The sequence below is a fragment of the Danio rerio genome, chromosome 5, assembly GCF_049306965.1.
Source record: "Danio rerio strain Tuebingen ecotype United States chromosome 5, GRCz12tu, whole genome shotgun sequence".
NCBI lineage: Eukaryota > Metazoa > Chordata > Actinopteri > Cypriniformes > Danionidae > Danio > Danio rerio.
In genome coordinates, this window is record NC_133180.1 from 13,461,291 (window position 1) to 13,483,172 (window position 21,882).

General features: G+C 35.4%; 1 protein-coding gene across 1 annotated transcript in view; it reads left to right on the forward strand.

The window, feature by feature from the left end:
- Positions 1–21,638, forward strand: part of pole (polymerase (DNA directed), epsilon) — a 57,709-nt gene extending 36,071 nt beyond the window's left edge. The window contains 14 exon segments of the mRNA NM_001128523.1: positions 1,248–1,424; positions 1,690–1,913; positions 4,347–4,567; positions 7,275–7,479; positions 7,560–7,733; positions 10,277–10,402; positions 10,503–10,635; positions 10,797–10,998; positions 12,992–13,123; positions 14,720–14,913; positions 17,523–17,723; positions 19,021–19,146; positions 19,383–19,472; positions 21,383–21,638. Coding sequence (NP_001121995.1) covers positions 1,248–1,424; positions 1,690–1,913; positions 4,347–4,567; positions 7,275–7,479; positions 7,560–7,733; positions 10,277–10,402; positions 10,503–10,635; positions 10,797–10,998; positions 12,992–13,123; positions 14,720–14,913; positions 17,523–17,723; positions 19,021–19,146; positions 19,383–19,472; positions 21,383–21,484 — 2,307 coding nt within the window. The 3' untranslated portion in view covers positions 21,485–21,638.
- Positions 21,639–21,882: the final 244 nt, after the last annotated feature.

Below are 21,882 nucleotides of genomic sequence, written 5' to 3' on the forward strand. Positions count from 1 at the left end.
AGAGCCCTTATTATGGCTTTTAAAAAATGACCTTCCATGCAATGTGTAACAGCTCTAAGTGAAGTGAAATATCTAGCAAAGGTTTAAATCTGAAAGAGGATCATGCTTAAAACTATTGATTCCTCTATAAAATAGTCGACTCAAAGTGGTTTAAATAAATCCAAACCTTTAGTCGTGTTTGCGTGACATCGCCCATTTGTTGCACTCGCAAACCCAACAACAACCCCCTGCCCACAAACACTGTAGAAAAAAGAAGAAGAAGACAAACACTGTAGCAGATCCCGGTTGAATCATGTGGCGAAGACGCTGTGCTCTGAAGTGTGAGGGAAAGTTAGTGTTACTTTCCCTACCCAAGCATGTGAAGAGTCAGTGGTTAAAGTTTATTTTTACAAAATTAGTTCACATTTTACAACTGGGGTAATACTGAATGTGTGTCACTGTTTTTACTTATGTTTAAGAATAGAGCAAAATGCTGCTGTTAAACTGCATTGCTTTAATGCACTGCTGCATTGGGCTCACACACATACTCTGCACTCTGGCTACTGCAAAACTGTTGATGGGCATTTCTCTCTGTCTTACACTGAACGCAGTCGACCAATCGCAACAGGCTGGGTCATCAGACCAAGAGATTTGGGAACAAATTATTCTCTGAACAAATTATATAGGAGTTGTTGATGTTAATTAGGTAAAAAATTAATGCATATATTAAGACAATCAAAGTGTTTTTTGACCTTTCATGAATATCAGCCTGTTGGTAATCCCCTAAAACCAAAAAATATGACCTTTTTCATGCATAATAGAGGCTCTTAAAAAAAAAAGATAAAATCCTGTTAAAGTGCTAGACAATTTGACCAAGCATGTTGTATTTAAATATAAATATGACTGAACAAATATTTTAATAAACATTTTAATCAAAATAAATATTACTATTGCAATATTTCAGTGGAACTAAAATATAAAAACAATAAATTATAGTTGAATTAAGTTAAATATGGTTTCCTAATTTCTTAATTCTCAAATGTTAAAGATCTGAAACTGCTATAGGCACTTCTCATGTTTAAGTTTGGTGAAATCAGTGCTTTTGGGACCTAAACTCAAAAGCAGACATGGAGTTGTGTATCATCATCATAAGCTCTTTGTCTGTAAAAGATCACAATGCTTCACAATGAAACACATTTGACCTTTTGTCATATGATACACTAGACCTATTTGACATTTTATACTACTAAAATTGACATCAAATGTAGGTCCGCAGTAATCAGATGCCCAACCTGAACTCACTGTATGGAGCCGAGCGCACAGCACTGCTGGAGAAAACCACAGAGGAGCTTCTGCCACCCGAGAAACATCTGTTTGAAGTGCGTGCTGAAAATGACATCAAAGCCATCTACCGTGCACTGCAGCGCATCCTCCTCAACTACAAGGTAAAGGCTGACATGTTATTTAACCCTTGTGCATTGTTCTAATTGACTACCCAAAAACAGCTCCCAACATAACGAAAGGGTAGGCAATATGTGTCAAAATAAGATTTGTCTCCATTTGCTGAATCACAGAGAAGTTGTGGCTAAATTAAGATTCAAAATCACCTCAGAGTGGATGAAAACATCCCCAAGAGCACACATGGGTTAAAACACCAACTCAACATCAGTCAAATAGAGAACCAACAGTTGTGTTTTTGTATGTGTGCAGGAGGAGCGCCGGGGTCCAACCCTGATTGCTGTTCAGTCCAACTGGGAGCTGCGGCGTCTGGCGGCCGGTATGACTGTACTGGAGGAGTTCCCGGTGGTGCCAGTTCACGTTATAGATGAGATCAGCTATAATGTACTGGACTGGCAAAGGCACGGAGCTCGACGCATGATTAAACACTACCTGAACCTGGACAGCTGCCTTTCACAGGCTTTTGATATGGCCAGGTACATCACATGTTTTTGTCATACAGTTTTTATTTATATTACATTTTATTGACTTGGGTAAAAATCTATTGTTATTTTTATTTGTTTGGTTTTTTTTAGATCTGAATGATACGTTTTAAATTTGTAGATCATTACCATTGAGCCAGTTAAGATTTAATCTAAATGTTTTTGAAGCCCTTTAGGCACTGCATTTATTTGATTGTAAATTCAGAAATTTTGTAACATTTTGCATTTTTATTAATTGCATTACATTTTTACATTTCTCCTTATTTATTTTAGCAAGTACTTTACCAACAAGTACTTTTATTTTAGCAAGTACTTTACCATTTTTACCAACACTGGTTTGCACATTTTTCCACAGTTTTGCACATTTGCACCAGACACTTTCTTACAATCACTTCATGTTTAAAAATAAATAAATAAATAAATACAACAGTGTGCATTTATAAATTGTGCTTTACACAGGTGAGTGGGCTTGACAAACCACCTGTAGAAACACTCTTCTCTCTATAACACTCCCCTTCCCTACTGTGGCACTTAATCCTCTGAGCACTAATGGCCCATTTCCACTTAGTGATACAGTATGTAACGGTACAGGTCAGTACGGGTCATTTTTATCAGGCTTGCGTTTCCACTACCAAAAGGGTACCAATGGTAGGTGTGGTGTACGACAGAAAGTTTCAGTTGACCTCATTCTTGCCCCATTTACCTCATTTTTTACCCCAATTTCTGTTTAATGGAGGGAAGATTGTTTCAACACATTTCTAAGCATAATAGTTTTAAAATCTTATTTCTAATAACTGATTTATTGTATCTTTGCCTTGATGAAAGTAAATAATAATTTACTTTACATTTTTCAAGACACTTCTATGCTGCTTAAAGTGACATTTAAAGGCTTAATTAGATGAACTACGCAGGTTAGGGTAATTAGGCAAGTAATTGTAAAACAATGGTTTGTTCTGTAGACTATCTAAAAAAAATTAGCTTAAAGGGGCTAATAATTTTGTCCCAAAAATGTTTTTTAAAAAATTAATAACTGCTTTTATTCTAGCCGAAATAAAACAAATAAAACTTTTTCCTGAAGAAAAATATTATCAGACATACTGTGAAAATGTCCTTGCTCTGTTAAACATAATTTAGGAAATATTTTAAAAAGATAAAAAAAGAAGAAAAAAAATCAAAAGGGGGCTAATAATTCTGACTTCAACTGTATGTATTTTTATGGTGTAATGTCTCGGCTGTGTATTTAAAAATGTTGCTATCTTTGTTTTCATTCTTCTGCTTGTGCACATGCGAGTGACGTATCTGTAAACCAATAGCATTCAGCTGCACCTTCTGCTCCGTCTTTTGATACACTTTTGTTGTGCTGGCTACCCTTTCAAAAGGATACACAAAAAGTGGTACAATATGGTTTGCTTTTTGGTAGCTTTTAACAGTGGAAATGGCCATAAAAGCGTACCAAACTGCACCGTTCCGTACCACTCTGTGAGAACGGCCCGTAAAGCCTGGTTTATGCTTCTGCGTCGAGTGATTGCCATGACAGCGCATCCCTTGCACGTAGTATTGCATTTATACTTCAGTGTGCTTTTTGTTTTGCTCTGCATGACATTTCTGAAACACTAGCTGGCAGTGGGTTTTTAAGTTCTTCTGTGTCGAGCTTCTTCACGGGTGTTTTGTTTTTTCTGAATGCTACCTTAATGTACAGGTAACTAAAACTCTCTTACTCAGAGGCAGGAACAGGCGGATGTGCAACAACTTTAATCATAAGCTAAATACAAAACAAAAGTTTTTAAATGGAGCTCTTTCCCAGTTTTCTTTCTCCACACTTGTAAACACTCCCTCCAATGGGCTGGCTGCTCACCTGCAGTTCTCGGCCCCGCGCCCACTCGTCAACGCTACCTAGCCAACCAATCACAGAGCTTGCGTTACTCGTCGTTGTGACGTGTAGTTACATTTTTTTGCGATGTGCGTGTCAGTGTTGGTGTCAGCCACTGTGAGGGCTATGAGACCACATGAAGGCTGCGCTGGACCATACATGTGTGCTTGACGCAGAAGTATAAATCAACCTTAACAGTTCCTTTGTGTAATTAGCACTTCTTGTGTGTATTGCCACTTCTTGTTGAGTCACTGAATGGCTTCTCAGTTGTAAGTTAGACAAAAGCATCAGCTAAATGACTAAAGGTATATTCTGTTTGAATATATTTTAAAAATAAAGTGTTTATATTTAAAAAAATAAATAAATTCTTGTGCTGTCAGCTGAATTTTCAGCAGTCATTACACTAAAAAAAGTTTAACTCAAACTTTGTATAAATCAAGCTATTAATAAAATAAAACATTTCACACAATAACCCATTAAAACCCTCCAAAAATCAAAAAGCATGCTGTCTTTCGACTCATGTCCTGTATTGTTGTTGTTTGTTTCTTTCTCTACAGGTATTATCACCTGCCTGTAGGAAACCTGCCTCAGGACATTTCTATATTTGGATCGGATCTATTTCTTGCACGTCATCTGAGAAAGCACAACCACCTGTTGTGGCTCTCACCCACGGCACGGCCGGACCTCGGGGGAAAAGAGGCTGACGACAGCAGGCTGGTGATGGAGAGTGATGAGAGAGCTTCCATGGAAATTAATAGCCAGGGCTGCTACTCCACAGGTATCAAACTGAGGCCAGAGCTCTTTGACAAAGAAGAGTTTAATAATGCAGTTTTAGAACATCCTAAACTAGGAGACTTATTTCAAGCAGACTTCTTAATTGAGAATGTGTTGGTTGTTCTGCAGTCAAACAGCATCTTCAATAAAGTCAACAAGAGTCTGATTAGACGTAGAGTTAGAGTTCTGATTAGAGTTTTTCTGTACATTATATTTTGGGAGGGCAGAGTTAAGGTGGTGAAAAGTCTAAACAAAGCATGCAAGTAAGACAGATAGTTGAAAAAAGTTTTACCTACGTAGATCTAATCAACAAGAGAGTAAAATTCATAAGTGTTAATCCAGTCAGACAGTATTGCCCAGACTCTCATGGAGACAAAGCAACAGTTGTTGGGAGCCTGCTCCTAGCCTTTACATTATTTTAGGATCTGCCAATTAGGGCTGGGCAGTAACATCGGTATCGATATCTATTGACCAAACACTATTGTCAATATTGATAAAAAAAAAGATTTGGTATGTAGTTTCTGTATGAAGCGCTAAAGTTTCATTAAAATGTGGCTTTAGAGCATGCGCCTTGCATACAGGAATAAGCTTAAGGATTAAGTTAGTCATTTCCAATAGAGCTGCGAGACTTGCACTATATATATATATATATATATATATATATATATATATATATATATATATATATATATATATATATATATATATATATATATATATAGTTATTTAGAACTAGATATACTAGATATATACAAGATATACATTTCTATTTCCACCCTGGCATATTGTGTTTGTAGCAGAAGATGGCAGTATAACCTAAATTTTTAAATTTAGGTTATACCTTTTATACCTTTTATTTAAACTCTTAAAAAAGCATTATTAAAATCTATTCAGTTCAGTAGGCGTAAGATTGTGGCAAATTATGATTTCTTGTATTTGTGTTTTATACATAAATATACATTTGAAACTAAATTGCATTGTGTCAGTGGATGCCCTCACAAGGACAGGTGTGAGTGTGTTTTTGTGATACATCAGGACACAAATTAGTATAATGACATTGGTATACATGGGTATAAGAAGGAAAAGGTGACATACAATGCCATTTACCATGTCTCCATTTTTAAAAAGGCTTACAAAGTTTCCTGTAAGGGTTGGGGTAGGCCGATTAAAAAAAACAAAAAAAAACATGTTGTACAGTATAAAAACAATGCAATGTCTCCACATTCATAATGAACGGATAGATATGTGTGTGTGTATATCAGATTCAATTGATAGTTTACCTAAAAATGAAATTAATTTCTTTCCTCTGTTGAACACAAAAGAAGATATTTTGAAGAAAGCTGAAAAACTGTAACCATCAATTTTTCATAGTTTAAGTTTTCCATAGTAGGAAAAACAAATGCTATGGACGTCAGTTTTTACAGGTAGGGATGTAACGGTATCAGAATTTCACGGTACGGTAATACCTCGGTATGAATGGCACGGTACGGTATTTATTGAATCATTTACAGGAAAAACAAAACTAATGAAAATACCCTAAAAAAGTGCCAAAAGTTTCAATGACATACAAATTAGCCATCTATCTGTAAGCTTTGAAACAGGAACTTCAATTTTTCAATTTTAATAACAAAAAATTATTAAACCATGTAAAAAAAATAAAGTTTCAATTTAGTATTGTTGAAAACTCATCACATTCAACATTTAATCATTCACTCACTTAGATAGAGATGGGTTTTAAGGAAAATGATCATATAACTATAATCTGGTAAAAGCTGGGATCTCTGGGCATTTACAATGTCCCCTGCAACAGAAAAAAAAAACCCTCTCATTTGGGACTGAGGTTTCTGGGACAGAGAGATAAGATTTAGCCAAGGTTGACAGCAGTGGGTAACGTTGTGCATTGTCTTTCCCCCACTTGAGAGGACAAGCCATGAGTGAGATAGAGGTCTCTTTGCGGTACAAGTCAATGTCTGCATCAATCTGAACAGTGTGCTGTATTCTGCAGTCCCCATGACTGTTATTAGTCGTATTCCCCAACTTGCAGGCACGTGTACACATAGGGCTCAACCTTTGCAGTGCACATGCCCTTTTTAGTCTTGGATAGAAAGTGCCCTTCCAAAATGATCAAAAGTGCCCCCGCGGCACGACACACCCTCCGTTCCGCCCTTCAGTAGGCGCGCGACAACACCGCTCTTGAGTATGCGCGCTCAACCCCCCGAAAACCTAAATGCTTCCACACATCCGATTTAAAACCCGCTTTAGGTTCGATCATTTCCAGCTTTTTTTCATCCCCACTACTAGCAGCACACTCCATTTCCACATAACTGGATCTGTAGCGACAACAGACCGCAAAGGATGATGGCCACGCCTGGGCTGATGGAAATTGTAGTTTCCGCTACCTCCCGTTCGCTTCATTCGCCTGAGCAAATTTTCTCAGAAATATAGTTTTATCGAGTCATGCAACTACGGTAATATTGAAAAAAATTGCTTTTGCAGTATGACGGTATTTACAATACCGTTACATCCATAGTTACAGGTTTTCAACATTTTTCTAAATATCTCCTTTTGTGTTTAACAGAAGAAAGAATCTCATAAAGGTTTGAAACAAGTAAATAGGGAGTAGATGAATGACAGAATTTTCATTTTGGGGTGAACTATCCTTTAATATATTACTTCTGAAAATACTGAAGTGCTTTGACTTTGTTTTCCAGTTTGTGTGGAGCTGGACATTCAGAGTTTGGCGGTAAACACCATTCTGCAGTCTCAGCATGTAAACGACATGGAGGGCGGAGCCAGCATTGGGGTCAGCTTTGATGTCATTCAGCACGCATCGCTGGAGGAGATGATGTCAGGGAATCAGGGGGCGAATGCGGTGGCCAGCTATGACGAGACTGCACTCTGCTCCAACACATTCAGGTATGTGATGAGGTTTGCATAAGCCAGCAAACAATCTCATTCTGTTCAAGAGATCTCACTCTTTTTTTGTTCTCGTGCAGGATTCTGAAGAGTATGGTTGTTGGTTGGGTTCGAGAGATCACACAGTATCATAACGTCTATGCTGATAACCAGGTGATGCATTTTTATCGGTGGTTGCGCTCACCCAGTTCTCTACTGTACGACCCGGCCCTGCACCGCACGCTGCTTAACATGATGAAGAAGATCTTTCTACAGTGAGTACAGATCGCGGTGTGCCACTTTCTGAAGTCAATGTGATGACTGGGGTTAAAGAAAGTCACTATATTGAGGTGCTCTCACAATAGTCAATTTTTGCAGGCTAAAAGGTCTATTGCCTACAGTGTAGCTATGAGTGTAGCACACATAGAAGTCAGTTTTAAGTCAAGCAGTACTTAGTTCAAAAATGCAGCCATTGAAACTAAAGATGCACCGAATTTTCATCCACTGAAAATTACTAGCTGAAAGATTCAGGTGTATTAATTTACTATACTTTTCTATGCATGAAGCACACATGCTCACCAGAAAACAAAGTCTGCTCAAATAACTCGCTGACAGCACATTTCTTTGTAGTATACTTGTTTAACTTTAGATTTTTGGGCAGGAAAAAAAACAGGTAAAACTATTAGCCTAAAAAAGATTATGCTCTGCACAGCAATGTTCTTGCCCTGGATGCAGAAAGCCATACGCTATGAAACACATTCATTTCAGCTGAGCACACTGTCGACTTGCTTGTGCACAAACTGCAGCAAAGGTCTAAAATAATAGATTTCGGTCAAAATATTTTGCTCTGTGGATGTACTTATAAAAAAGTCCTGTCAGCGCAGATATACCTATCTATGCATGATGCATACATGCTCACAAGAAAAGCTGAGTCTGCTCAAATAATATGCTAAAAGGACATTTCTATGTAGTATAATTGTTGAAACTTTTGGTTTTGGGGCTGAAAAGAAAACAAAAAAACAAACAAACAAAAAAAGGTGAAATTATCTTCCAGAAAAGACTGCTGTGCCGCACTACCCTGCAATGTTCAGTGCACTAGTTTCAGCTTAAGCTATAATGACTGGGCAATGTGAAGTGGCTTTCACACCGGACGCAGAAAGCGATACCCTATAAAACGCATTCATTTTAATGGAGCACACTTCCAATCTGCTTGAGCACAAACCGCAGTCAAAAGTTGAAAATGGTATATTTTTTATAAATATTTTGCTCTGTGGCTATTTCAATCATGTACGCGTATACTTATCTATGCATAATGCACACATGTTCACCCGAAAAGCAAAGTCTGTTCAAATAATGCGCTGACAGGACAATTCTGTTTAGTATAATTGTAAAAAAAAATATATATATCCATAATAGCCGAAAAAAGGCTATGCTGTGCGGCAGTCCCCAGCAATGTTCACTGCGCTGGTTTTACTCTCCCTTCAGCCATAGTGACTGGCAGACTGGCTTTCACACTGGATGCAGAAAGCACAGCGCTATGCTATGCATTCATTTTAGCAGAGCACACTGTTTAATGGAGGGAAGATTGTTCAGCAGCACTGTCAACTTGCCTGCACACGAACCACAGTCAAAGTTGAAAATAAGAAATTTTTTTATTAAATATTTTGCTCCGTGGTTATACTTACAAAAATGTCCTGTCAGAGCAGATATACTTATCCATGCATGAAGCACACATGATCACTGGAAAATCGTCTGCTCAAATAACACGCTGACAGGACATTTCTACATAGTATACTTTTGATTTTTGGGCCAAAAAAAACAAAACAAAAGCTGATAAAAATATTTGCTGCAAAAAGGCTATGCTGCGCTGAACTGCCCACTGCACTAGTAAAAGTGCATTCATGTCAGCAGAGCACACTGTCGGCTAGCTTGTGCACAAACCACAGTCATAAATCAAAATAATCTTTTTTTTTCTCAAATATTTAGCTCTGTGGTTATTTCGATCATGTACACGTATAGTTATCTATGCTTGATGCACTCATCCTCACTGGAATTGCAAAATCCGATCAAATAATGCGCTGACAGGAAATTTCTATGTAGTATAATTGTTCCTTCTTCTTGCAATAACGCTGCTGTGCTGTCATGGCAACAATGGTAAAATGACACCTATTGACTCATTCACTGTCAATAAAATGTTACTGTTAATAAAATGTGGTTATTATAATTAAAATTATTAAGTTAAATTAAAAAGTTCTAGTATTTAATAAAATAATACATAATTACTACAAAACATTTTCGTTTTATGGCCAAGTACATACGTTTTGGTTTTGGCTCAGAATTTTCATTTTGAAACATCCCTAATTTAATCTATTAAGCCATTGTGAAAGGGGAAAACCTTCACCCTAGTCTTAATTCTCATTATTTCTAACTTGAGAATGTTACCACACATTTAGATCATACAATAGTGCGTTTATAGAACTGTTAGTCCTCTATGGCCTCTTCCACTGTTCTTCCTGCACAGCTTTCAGTCACAATGAAATGAAAGACAGTCATACATGGGTGAGTTATTTTGTCAGAAAAACTGAGACATCATGCAAAAGACAGAAGTGATACGTTTTAAAATCAGCATGTAGTGAGAGATGTTTCTTGTCCACAGCAGAAGAATGTAGCAGTCAAAATTTTATATTTTGACAGTGACTATCTTAACAGCTAAAAAAAAAAAAAACATGTTGTCTGATCATTAGATGGTGTTGTATGTATGCATTTGGTGAATAATCCTCCCCACCCCCAAGTAAGCATCTCATATTAAACTCTTCAGACTCGTGGCAGAGTTTAAACGCTTGGGATCATCTGTGATCTATGGAAACTTCAACCGTCTCATCCTCTGCACCAAGAAACGACGCATTGATGACGCCATTGCATATGTGGAGTACATCACTAACAGGTTTCAAATCCATTTAATATATTTTGTTCAAACTCTCATCTAGACTTCTGAAATCATTGGTATTAGATTATTCAGATACAATTTTTGTTTGCTGTCTCAGTATCCACACGAAGGAGATCTTCCACTCTCTGTCCATCACATTTTCCCGCTGTTGGGAGTTTCTGCTGTGGATGGATCCTGCTAACTGTGGAGGAGTGAAGGGAAAGCTGCCCTCCAGCCTTCTGTATGGAGAGGTAAAGCAATATGTTCTTCCATGAAAGCTGTGTTTACACTTGGCAGGTTTGATTCGATTATAATGAACCACGGTGTGATTTCTATTTACTTTTTTAAAATATGTCAAATACTTTTAAAAGATACCTTGGTTGAGTTTCAGTATTTTGTTTTCCTACTCTAGCATGACAGTGAAAAGAAGAAGAAAGATGGAGCAGAAGAGGATGGAAGTGATGATGAAGATGAACATGAAGAAAACCAAGAGGAAGATGAAGAACAGGACAGGGAGGAAGACGTGGAGGATCTGATTGAAAGTAACTGGAACATAATGCAGTATCTTCCTCAGACGGCCTCCTGTCAGAAATACTTTCTCATGATCATTTCAGGTAACATTAAGGTTTTCTTATGTGATGCATGTACACTTTCAAATTTCCCATCACTTTTTTCAAATTTCACCAGCAATTTTGAATGCTGCCTTGGTGAGCACAAGTGTCTTTGTACACTGTAAAATATTAATACTTAAAATTAATTAATCTTAAAATTGACTTAAGACTTAAATTATACATGAAAATACGATTAGCTTTCTGCAAAATGTAAATATATATTTTTTATTCAAATATTTCATATTATGCCATTTTAGTGCCACGTTAAAAACGACAATCTTTGTCCTTAGTTTTAATTAGTAAAAAGACACTCTTTATAGCTTATAGACTATAGCTTGGTAAATGGTAGCCTATTGCTCATATTTTTTAACAACTATACTAAAGTGTAATATTTACACTTTTTTTCATGTAATATTTACACTTTATTCTTGCATCACTTCAACTTTATTCTTGTAAAATTTCGGCTTTTTCCTTGAATTATTACCACTTTATTCTCAGAGTTTTATACTTTTTTTTTTAAATTTCATTTTCTTTTTTACATGGCACTAAACGCTGTCTTAATTTCCCAAATGCTAATCACTCACGATTTTGTCCTCGTAATATTTCGATTTTTTTTCTTGTAATATTACGACTATTGTTGTATCACTTAAACTTTATTCTAGTAGCATTTCAGCTTTTTCTTGAATTACTACTACCACTTTAATCTTAAAATTATAGACTTTTTTCATTTATTTATTTATTTTAATTTTTTTTTATGAAACTAAACGCTGTTTTAATTTCCCAAATGCTGTTTAATGGAGCAAGAAAATGACTTTTAATGACTCAGATTTTATTCTCATAATATTTAAATTTTCATTTCTATTAAAACCACCAATATTTTCTGCTATACCGTTCCTACGGTACATGTAAAATTTTATTTATTACATTGTTGTTTTTTGGACAACAGTATCTCCTGCAAGATGTCCGAAGATGTCATTCATTCATTCATTTTCTTTCCAGGCTGGAATAAAAAAAATAATAATAAATAATAATATAATATATATAATTTAAAGAATTAAAAAGCTGCTAGTGTAGCCCCTTTAAGAATTGTATTTTTCAAAGCTTAATTTCCATCACCATTACCTAAGTCTTCGATCACATGATCTTTCAGAATCTTATTTACTACCTGTCACTTGTGTGGTTTGTAGACTCCGTCTCATGCTACCACTAGAGCGAAAGCACTATCAGCTTTCAAAACCAAAACATCAGCCAGAAAGCAAAGGAACCGAGAAGTGGTCTGTGGTTATCGCCTGCAGAACCACTCCTTTATTTGAGTGTCTTCCTAATTGCCTATAATTTCCACCTGTTGTCAATTCCATTTGCACAACAGCATGTGAAATTGATTGTCAATCAGTGTTGCTTCCTAAGTGGGCAGTTTGATCTAACATAAGTGTATAGCTGCGGTCACACTGGGCTTTTCCTCCCATAGACTTCCATTCATACACACGTGAATGTGTCAGACCGGAAACGTTCAAGCTTGGTGAAATCGCATCACTTGAATGCGTGAGACCAATCGAGGATCAAAACATGACGTCTCTGGAGAGAAATTTAAAACATGATCGCTTGCTTTTTAAAATGTCTAATAAGCTTGTTTAGCTTGCCCCTTTTTGCAGCGCCGCACGACAGAATATCGCATGGTCAAATTCTAATGTGACCGCAGCTTAATTCACTTTGACTTCCATTGTGTTGTTGAAGTGTTTCCTTTTTTGTTTTGAGCACTGTGTGTGTGTTAGGGGTGTCAAAATTAATTGTAGCTTGGGTTCCTTCCACGATGCAGACACGGACAATTCGGTAGATTTAAAATCTCACATTTGAAATGACATTTTTTACTGTAATTGCAAAGCTTCATTTCCAGCACCATTACTTCAGTCTTCAGAATCATATGATCTTTCGAAATCATTCAGTCATTTTATTATCGTTTTTCTTCATTTCATTATAACACATTTGCTGTTTTCAGCCTACATTGCAGCTGTTTATCACAGCATGAGACAAGAACTTCGGCGAAACGCCCCTGGAGCCACTCCCATTAAGAGACGAGGAGCAACACAGGCATCCCAGCAGCCATCTGGAGATCTCAGTGCGCTTCCTGGTAAGACATAAGCTGATTTATCTCAGTCTTTTACAGTAAGTATCAAGTGCTCCTGTACTGGGTTATTTTCATGACTGTATATTGACAGAAAGTCCCTGAGAGATGTATCATGATGATTAATTAGGGCTGTTATTTTGCTTAAATTATTTGAATTTAATTTGGTGTAAAAAAAAAATTGGGAAGTTTGTATTTTCTTTTTTATCTATATTTTGATTAAGTTGAGAAATGTAAAGATTTTCTTTTAATTGATTCTCATATTTCTTTATTCAAAAATATCATTCATTTAGTGTTACTCTTTATATAACTGTGTACAAGTGCAAAAGAAGAGCTGAATGTCAGAGGAAAAAAAAGAAGATGCTGTTCTGTATATATATTTTACATTTTATTATTATTATAATTGTTTGGCATCATCTTTTACGGAGTCGTTTAGTGTCATGTTAAAAAAAATTTAAAGTTACGAGAATAAATTAAAATGTTTTGAGAATTATGACTTTAATCTCTTTAATCTAATAAATGAGAGTATTGCAAGATTAAAGTCATAAAATTTTAAGAATGAAGTCTAAATATAATGAGAACAAACTCTAAATATTATTACTTTATTCTCGTAATATTTTGAAATATTATGTGAATAAAATCGTAATATATTTAAAGTTCATTCTTGTAAAATTTCGACTTTAGTCTCGAAATCCACATCTTTATTTTTGAAATCCACCTCTTTATTTTAACAATGAAGTTGAAATATTACAACAAAACTCACAAAACTATGAGAATAAAGTTGTCGTAGCACCTGATTATTTTGCAATATTTTGAGGAAACAACACGTAGCCAAATGGGTGTCGAGGATTTGGTTAAATCTTACTCTAGGGTAGTTTATTAGTCAGTTTTTTATTTTAATATTTTTTTTTTTTTTTTTTTTTTTTGTTTTATTTCATTTAGGTTAGTTATTTAACAATGAGAACAGTCTTTGTCTTTTGGCGCATCAACACAGAGTTATAATTAGTAATAAGGACACTCCAGCTGTTACGTAGGAAATCTAATTTATTCAGAAGAAGAAATAAATCACAAATGGTCGGAATTGCCTCTTGTGCATTTATTATCGAGGATATATATATATATTGACTCCATTCTCAAAACATTTTGAATTTATTATAACATTTTGAATTAATTCTTAATATTACAACTTCATCTTTAACTCTTTAAAACTTTAGATTAATTTTTTTGCTTTACATGGCACTAAAATGCTATTGTAGTATTTAACCCAGGGATGGGCAAACTTGATCCTCAAGGGCCGGTGTCCCTGCAGAGTTTTGTTCCAACACTAGTCAAACACACCTGAACAAACTAATCAGTGTCTTCAAGATCACTTGAACTCTATAGGGAGGTCTGTTTGAATAGGGTTGGAGCTAAACTGTGCAGGACACTGGCCCTTCAGGACCGAGATTGCCCACCCCTGATTTAACCTATTGTAGGAAATCTTTAATAAAAACCATGAACCTTCAAAGAGAAAGCTTTATAGAGGCATGTTAATGTTTATACTAATAATAAAAAAGGGTTTCTTACACATGTAAAACTACTACTTTTTTTGTGCTGTTGTAGGTTTGATTACATTCTCCCAGGAGTATGTGTCAAGTGAACTCACACAGAACTTCTTCACCATCACTCAGAAGATTCAGAAGAAAGTGTCGAGCACTCGCAGTGTTACGCTCCCGTCTGAGATGTTCCCTGTTCTTCCTGGTTCTCATTTGCCGCTCAACAACCCTGCGCTGGAGTTCATCAAATACGTCTGCCAGGTTACCCATGCACCTTCTTCCTTTATTTTAATTTCTGTAGTATGCTGTTCTAAGTTTATTACACAGCCTGTTCTAAAGAGTCTAAGCTTTTTCATGTTGTGGAGGTAAAAAAAAAAAAAGGAAAGACTTGCAATTGGTTTGAAATTGTATTTCCCAAAGAAGTGTATATTTTGCTTTAAAAATACTAGAAATCAAGACAGAATTATGAGCCTATGAAGTCACAATTTTGAGGGAAAGTTTATTCTAAATTGCAATATACAGTTGAAGTCAGAATTATTAGTCCCCCTGTATATTTTCCCCCAATTTCTGTTTAACAGAAAGATTTTTTCAAACAAAGTTTTAAACATAATAGTTTTAATAACTCATTCCTAATAACTGATTTCTTTTATCTTTGCCATGATGACAGTAAATAATATTTTAATATATATTTTCAAGATACTAGTGTTCAGCTTAAAATGACATTTAAAGGCTTAACTGGGTTCATTAGGCAAATTAGAGTAATAAGGCAAGTCATTAGCCCGATTCACACAGAGATAACAACTTCACCGGTAAATTCAAAAAAGAGCTGTTCACACAGGCAAGAACATTCCGGAATTTTTCTGGAATACAGATCAATTCTGACATCATCAATCAGAAATGACTTCAAAATCTCAAAACGGCTGCGTTTGTATTTGCAAATATAGAAGGGGTCGGGCTTTTGTTGATGATTTCACTTTTATTAAAGGCTTTAGCATTCATGCAGCTGCTTCTCTCAGACTTCCAAAAGCAGAAGTGTGAATCGTAGCTAAATGTTTGCACATTTGACTACATTACAAATTCAGTGGATGGATAAATACAGTGAACAACTTCGATAAAAACATATGGAGGAACACTTTTGCATGTCAAGATGTCCATAACATGTATGTGTGCTGGCGCTCACTGACTGCTACACGTGCATAACTTGAAGACACACAAACATCGGTTTATCATAAGCATTTTATTGATAATTCTTTACACAGTTGGCCTTAAGAAAGAACATAGAAACTTTATCTGACTAACATCTTGGAGCTAAATGTGTCTGAAAAATATTCAAAGGCTTTTATTTTCATAAACAATCATGAATGTGAATGTGTCTGAATGTTCTGATTGGCTGGAATACATATCTCACGTCAGCGCGTTCCAGAAGTGAATGCGCTCTTTCCGGCAATTTTTCTTTTGCGTTTACACAGAGCAGCATTCTGGCACATTACCGCTAATGTTCCGGACAATTGCCGGAACAAATTTACTGGTATTTTCAAACAGGGCTTGTTTACACATGAAAGGTTTGTATGTGTGAAAGGGGCAGTTGTATAACAGTGGTTTGTTCTGTAGACAACGAAAGAAAATATTGCATAAGGGGGCTAGTAATAATGACCTTAAAATTACTTTAAAAAAATTAAGAACTGCTTTTATTCTAGCCGAAATAAAACAAATCAGACTTTTCCTAGAAGGAAAAATATTTTAGGAAAAACTGAAAAAGTCCTTGCTCTGTAAAACGCCATTTGGGAAATATTTGAAAAAGAAAATAAATTTGACCTCAACTAAATAATGGTTCTGAATTCTTTCACAGAATTTGTAGATATAAACATTAGCGTATAATTGTAAAATGATAGATCATTATTGTATGATTTTAAATGTTTGATTGTGTGATAAAAGTGGCATTTATTATTGTTTTATATTTATTTATTCTGTGGCAGAAAAAACCTTCCACAGAGACTTTTTTTTTTCCTTTTTCAAACACAACAGAACAAAAACCACTTTCAAATGACAACATAAGTACATACAAGGTCACTAAATACAATCTTATTTGCATTCATAAGCATTTATATTTGATCAGATCCTGCCATACAGGGTTCTGTTAGGGGTTGCATATTGAAGATGGAAAATCTCTTGTGTGGGGATTCCAGATCCATAAAAATAAATGCAACTCATTTAAATTAAAACAATTTGATATCAAGCAATTTGATAGGATTGTTGTCTTAAGGAAAGGATCAGTACTTCCATATCATGCACTCTTTTTACAATACCATGCCATTCTCCTACATATGGAGGATCTTCCTTTAGCCATTATATATATCAGCACGTACAATTACAGTTTCAGCTATACAGTAGGAAATAATGGGAAATATACAAATAAGTAAACAGGATAATACAGTCAGGCTAGAAGCTAAATATGCACCATAGAATAGAAAATCTGGAGAAATTAATAATGTAATGTCAAAAAGGTGTCCATAGCTGCCAAAAATCATCTGACTTTTGATGTATGTCATAGGTGAGTATAGTGTACATACTGGAGACAACCACATTTTAAAGGAAGGTACCTGAGGAGATGACCACAATAAAAGCGTACATTTCTTTGCCAGATAAACAAATGCTTGGTGTGGGAGTCCAACACATTTTCTCCAACATATGTTAGTAGTGTATTATGGAGATATGTATCATTTTCTTGGTATTTTTGAAGAATAAATTCCTACATAGTTTTAAAGTTACATTCCCGATTCAATCACATTATTGCATTTATCTCTTTATTCAGATCTTGCCAATAAAAAGGCTTTTTTAAGCTGATGTTTCTGTGTTGGACGTGCCTCCAGGTTCTCTCTCTGGACGCCAACATTGTCAATCAGGTGAACAAACTAAAGCGAGATCTTCTGCGCTTGGTGGATGTTGGAGAGTTTTCAGAAGACGCCCAGTTTCGTGACCCCTGCAAGTCATATGTCCTGCCAGAGGTCATCTGTCACCACTGCAACTTCTGTCGAGACCTGGACCTCTGTAAAGACCCTGCAGTTTCACAGGTCACAGCATGACTTTTAATGTTACAGCTGATCCTTTATTTCTGTCTGTGGTTGACAACTGGCTGCTCATTCCCACTCATTGGTGATGCAGAGTTCATACGGTCCTGGAAAGTCATGCAATTTTGCCAAGTCATTTTCCAGGCCTGAAAAAGGTTTTTTTAAGTCTTAAGGAATTTTAAGTCTTATAAAAACACAAGCCAACATTTTAATACGAAAAGTATGATATTTTCTAAAAACTATTTTACAGGTATAAAAATAAACAATGTAGATTGTCGCACATTTTTTGATAAATAAAAAAAATAAACAAATTAATGATTATAAATCAAATAATACATTTAAACGTGCATTTTTTTCTTATTCACCACATGTACGTAAACATTACATGAAATATTAAATCATGAATATTTACCTGAAAGTTTTGAAGAAGTCCTGGAATTTTAGTAAAAATGTGTAAGAACCTTGATGATGGTTCTAAGGGTTGTTTATTTTTTACTCACCTTCATGTCTTTTCAGGCCCCTGGAACTTTTGTTCATATTCAGAACACAAATTAATGATATTTTAGAAGAAATCCTGGAGCTCTCTGAACCTCTATAGACAGCAATGGTCCCAAAACTTTCATGTCCAGAAAATGAACCAAAAACATTGAGTGTTTTGGCACATAAAAAGTGTTTGTATGATTACAGTTGAACCACTAAAGTCAGATGAAATGTTATTGGATCATTTTATGGACTTTGAACATCTCTGGGCCATTGTGGTCTATGGAGGTTCAGAGAGCTCCAGGATTTCTTCTAAAATATCTTTTTATGTTTTCTGAAGATGAATAAAGGTCTCAGGTGATTGAAACGACACGAGGATAATTAATAACACAATTGTTTTTAAAAGATAGTTCACCCAAAAGTGAAAATTCTGTCATCATTTACTCACCCTTCCCTTTATCCAATCTATTTGAATTTTTTCTTCTGTTGAACACAAAAGAAGATATTTTGAAGAAAGCTGGAAACCGGTAACTGCTGCCTTCCACAGTATTTGTTTTTCTTACCATGGAAGTCAATGGGTGTTTTTGAGCTTCCTTCAATATATTGCGTTTTGTGTTCAATTGAAGAAAGAAACCACTTGAAGGGAGAGTAAATAGTGATTAGATTTTTTTTGTGAACTATCCTTTTAAGAGATATCACAGTATTTTATTTAGGTTGAAATAATTTTTTTCTTTGCATTCAGTTTTCTTTTTCTATGTAGTCAAGCTAGCCAAAAAAATATTTTTTCTCATTTGATCTTCTGTTCTCTGTCTGTATGCAGGATGGTTCAGTTCTTCCACAGTGGTTCTGTTCTAACTGTCAGGCTCAGTACGACACTGAGTCTATAGAAATGGCTCTGGTGGAGGCCCTGCAGAAGAAACTAATGAGTTACACGCTGCAAGATGTGGTGAGTTTGACTGCTATTAAAAACAATTACAACTTCACTTAAAAAAAAAACAAAAAAACAATAAATAAATATACAAATCTAAAACGCATCATAAATCCTACTTACCAAGTCACACATTTATATTACTGTCCCATCCCAAATAATTTGAGTGTTTGGACCATTTATTATATAAATATATCTATTGCACGTCCATTACTTCTGTAAATGGCACTTAAAGCACTTTATTCCCGTCACAGGAGTGTGCCAAATGCAAAGGAGTGAAGGAGGCGAACATGCCGCTGTACTGTAGCTGTGCTGGAGATTTCAACCTCACCTTCACCACAAAGGTACTTATTCTAGCTAATAACCTAATGCTATTACTGTTAATAGATACAGTGAAGAGATATCTAATGTTATAAAAAATTTGTTTTAGGCAATAATATATATATATATATATATATATATATATATATATATATATATATATATATATATATATATATATATATATATATATATATATATTGTTTTTTTAATAAAAGAAGAGCAATCTTAATGATCCTGTAAAAATGTTCCCAATCCACAATATATTAAGCAGAACAATATTCGTAAGAAGAAATGTGTCTTAAGCATTCAAAAATGTAGTTGCTGTTCACTCACTCTCTCATCTTTATGAGGTTTATTTCTTCTTCTTTTAAACACAGAAGATATTTTGAAGAAAGCTGAAAACTTGTAACCATCAACTTCCATAGAACGTCAAACAAATGTTGTGGAAGTCAGTAGTTACAGGTTTTTTCAAATTTGTAAATTTTTCTGAATATTATCTTTTGTGTTCATTTAAAGAAAGGAACACAAAGAGGTTTGTGGTAAGTGAAGGGTGAGTAATTTAAGTGAGTAATCATTTTTGGGCTAACTGTTCCTTTAAATCAGGGGTCTCAAACTGCCAGCCCGCCGGCCATTTACAGCCTGCCCTCCTCGTCCCTCTGGCCCGCAACTAAAGTCAAAATATAAAGAGATTCCCACCAAAACATATTTTTGAACCACTATCATTGTTGTGCAGTCGTGTCTAGCCACTTGTGGTTTTGATCGGCAACCTAGTCGACATTTAAAGCACTGCATTCAGATTAGTTTACTTTCATTTTCTTTCAGTGTACGGTCGAGAGTAACACACATGCATTTTAATTCTGTGGCTCATTTAAACGTTAATATATATGTCCGTAAGTGCTCTATTTTTACTCAAGATCTATGTTTGATAATAATCAAACGACCCTTGAACATCTACAGTTTTATTCCACTTGTATTTTTATGAACAAACACTTCTTCATGGCTTACACGTTATGCAGGTGGCGCAACAAATATGATCATTTTGCTAATATTCAATTCAAGTGGTCTCATTTAATAGATTTTCCTCATATGCTTATTAGAATTTGCATAAAACTCTGTACATCAGTGAAATTGTACGGCTAGTTGAAGTGTACTTGTTAAAGTAAATGTGAATATGTACGTTCTTTTGCCCACTTTGTTAGTTTTACAAAAAAAAGAAAAGAAAAAATGAGAAGAACATTTGCCAGTAAAGTCACTGAAGTTACCCAAACTGCTTTCTGCTGTTCTTACGCTATTGGGGCAATACAATTTTTTGGGGCAGAATAATAATTATTCTGCCTATTATTTGTAGTATTTTCATAGCAATTAAAACTCCCCCTTCAATAGAGGTGTCAAAATTAATTGTTTCTTCGGTGCACCGTGATGCAGATGCGGACAATTCGGTATCGGCTCAGTAATAATCATAACCGGTTATTATGTACTGACGTCATTTATCTCATCTGCGCTGTCGCGAGGGAGGCGAGCCTGAGCCACAGTGGAATAAACCGCCAACTTATCCAGCATATGTTTTACACAGCGGGTCCCCATTTCAGCTGTAATCCAACACTGACGCCCAGCATATACAGTAGATCATATATAATATTGTCACAGCATTTAATAATAATAAATAAATGAATGCAGTCTTAGTTATGTTAGTTATGTACAGGTTTAAAAAGGTCATTTATATTTCTGATTGTTTATTTCTGCACCCTCGTGGTCCTGCGCCACATGACATTTCGTTCCACTTTCTGTCCACACATAGTGAAATGACAATAAACCTTTTGAAAGCATTTTTTTTTTTTTTTAAATGTTACTGATGTATGTTTTCCAGTCTATAGAGCGTTTGTGAATGTGTTTTTTCAGAGTCTTATGTTTATTGTTGTTTGTGTTTCAGAGCTTCTCTGAGCAGGTGGAAGTTTTCAGAAACATCGCCGCTCATTATAATATGAGCTTCTTATTGGAGACCATTGACTGGATCATCAGTATGAACACATAGACGGCAGTCCATCAGGACACCCAGACAGAGGGTTTGTGCCATAAACACACAGACATCTGAATTCACTTAAATGTGGACTTTAGACCAATGGAATTGATTTGGTGCAGGACTTTTTTATTTGCGTGTTAATAAATATTTTTGTATATGAAGAAAACACTATCTTCTATCATTATTTCCTGTGTAAATGAGGATTTTGGTCATTATGGTTACTCACCGAATCTGCAAATATAAAGGATATGACTGATTTTAATTGTGGTGGCTACTAACATGTCTCTCTGGTAATACTCCAATTTAAATCTCGCCTCTTTTTGACAGTAATGAGATTAATTCTGTAAAAACAAATCAGTCTCTTAGTTTGTAACCACCACATATAATCTTTTTGAGGTTTGCAGCATCCA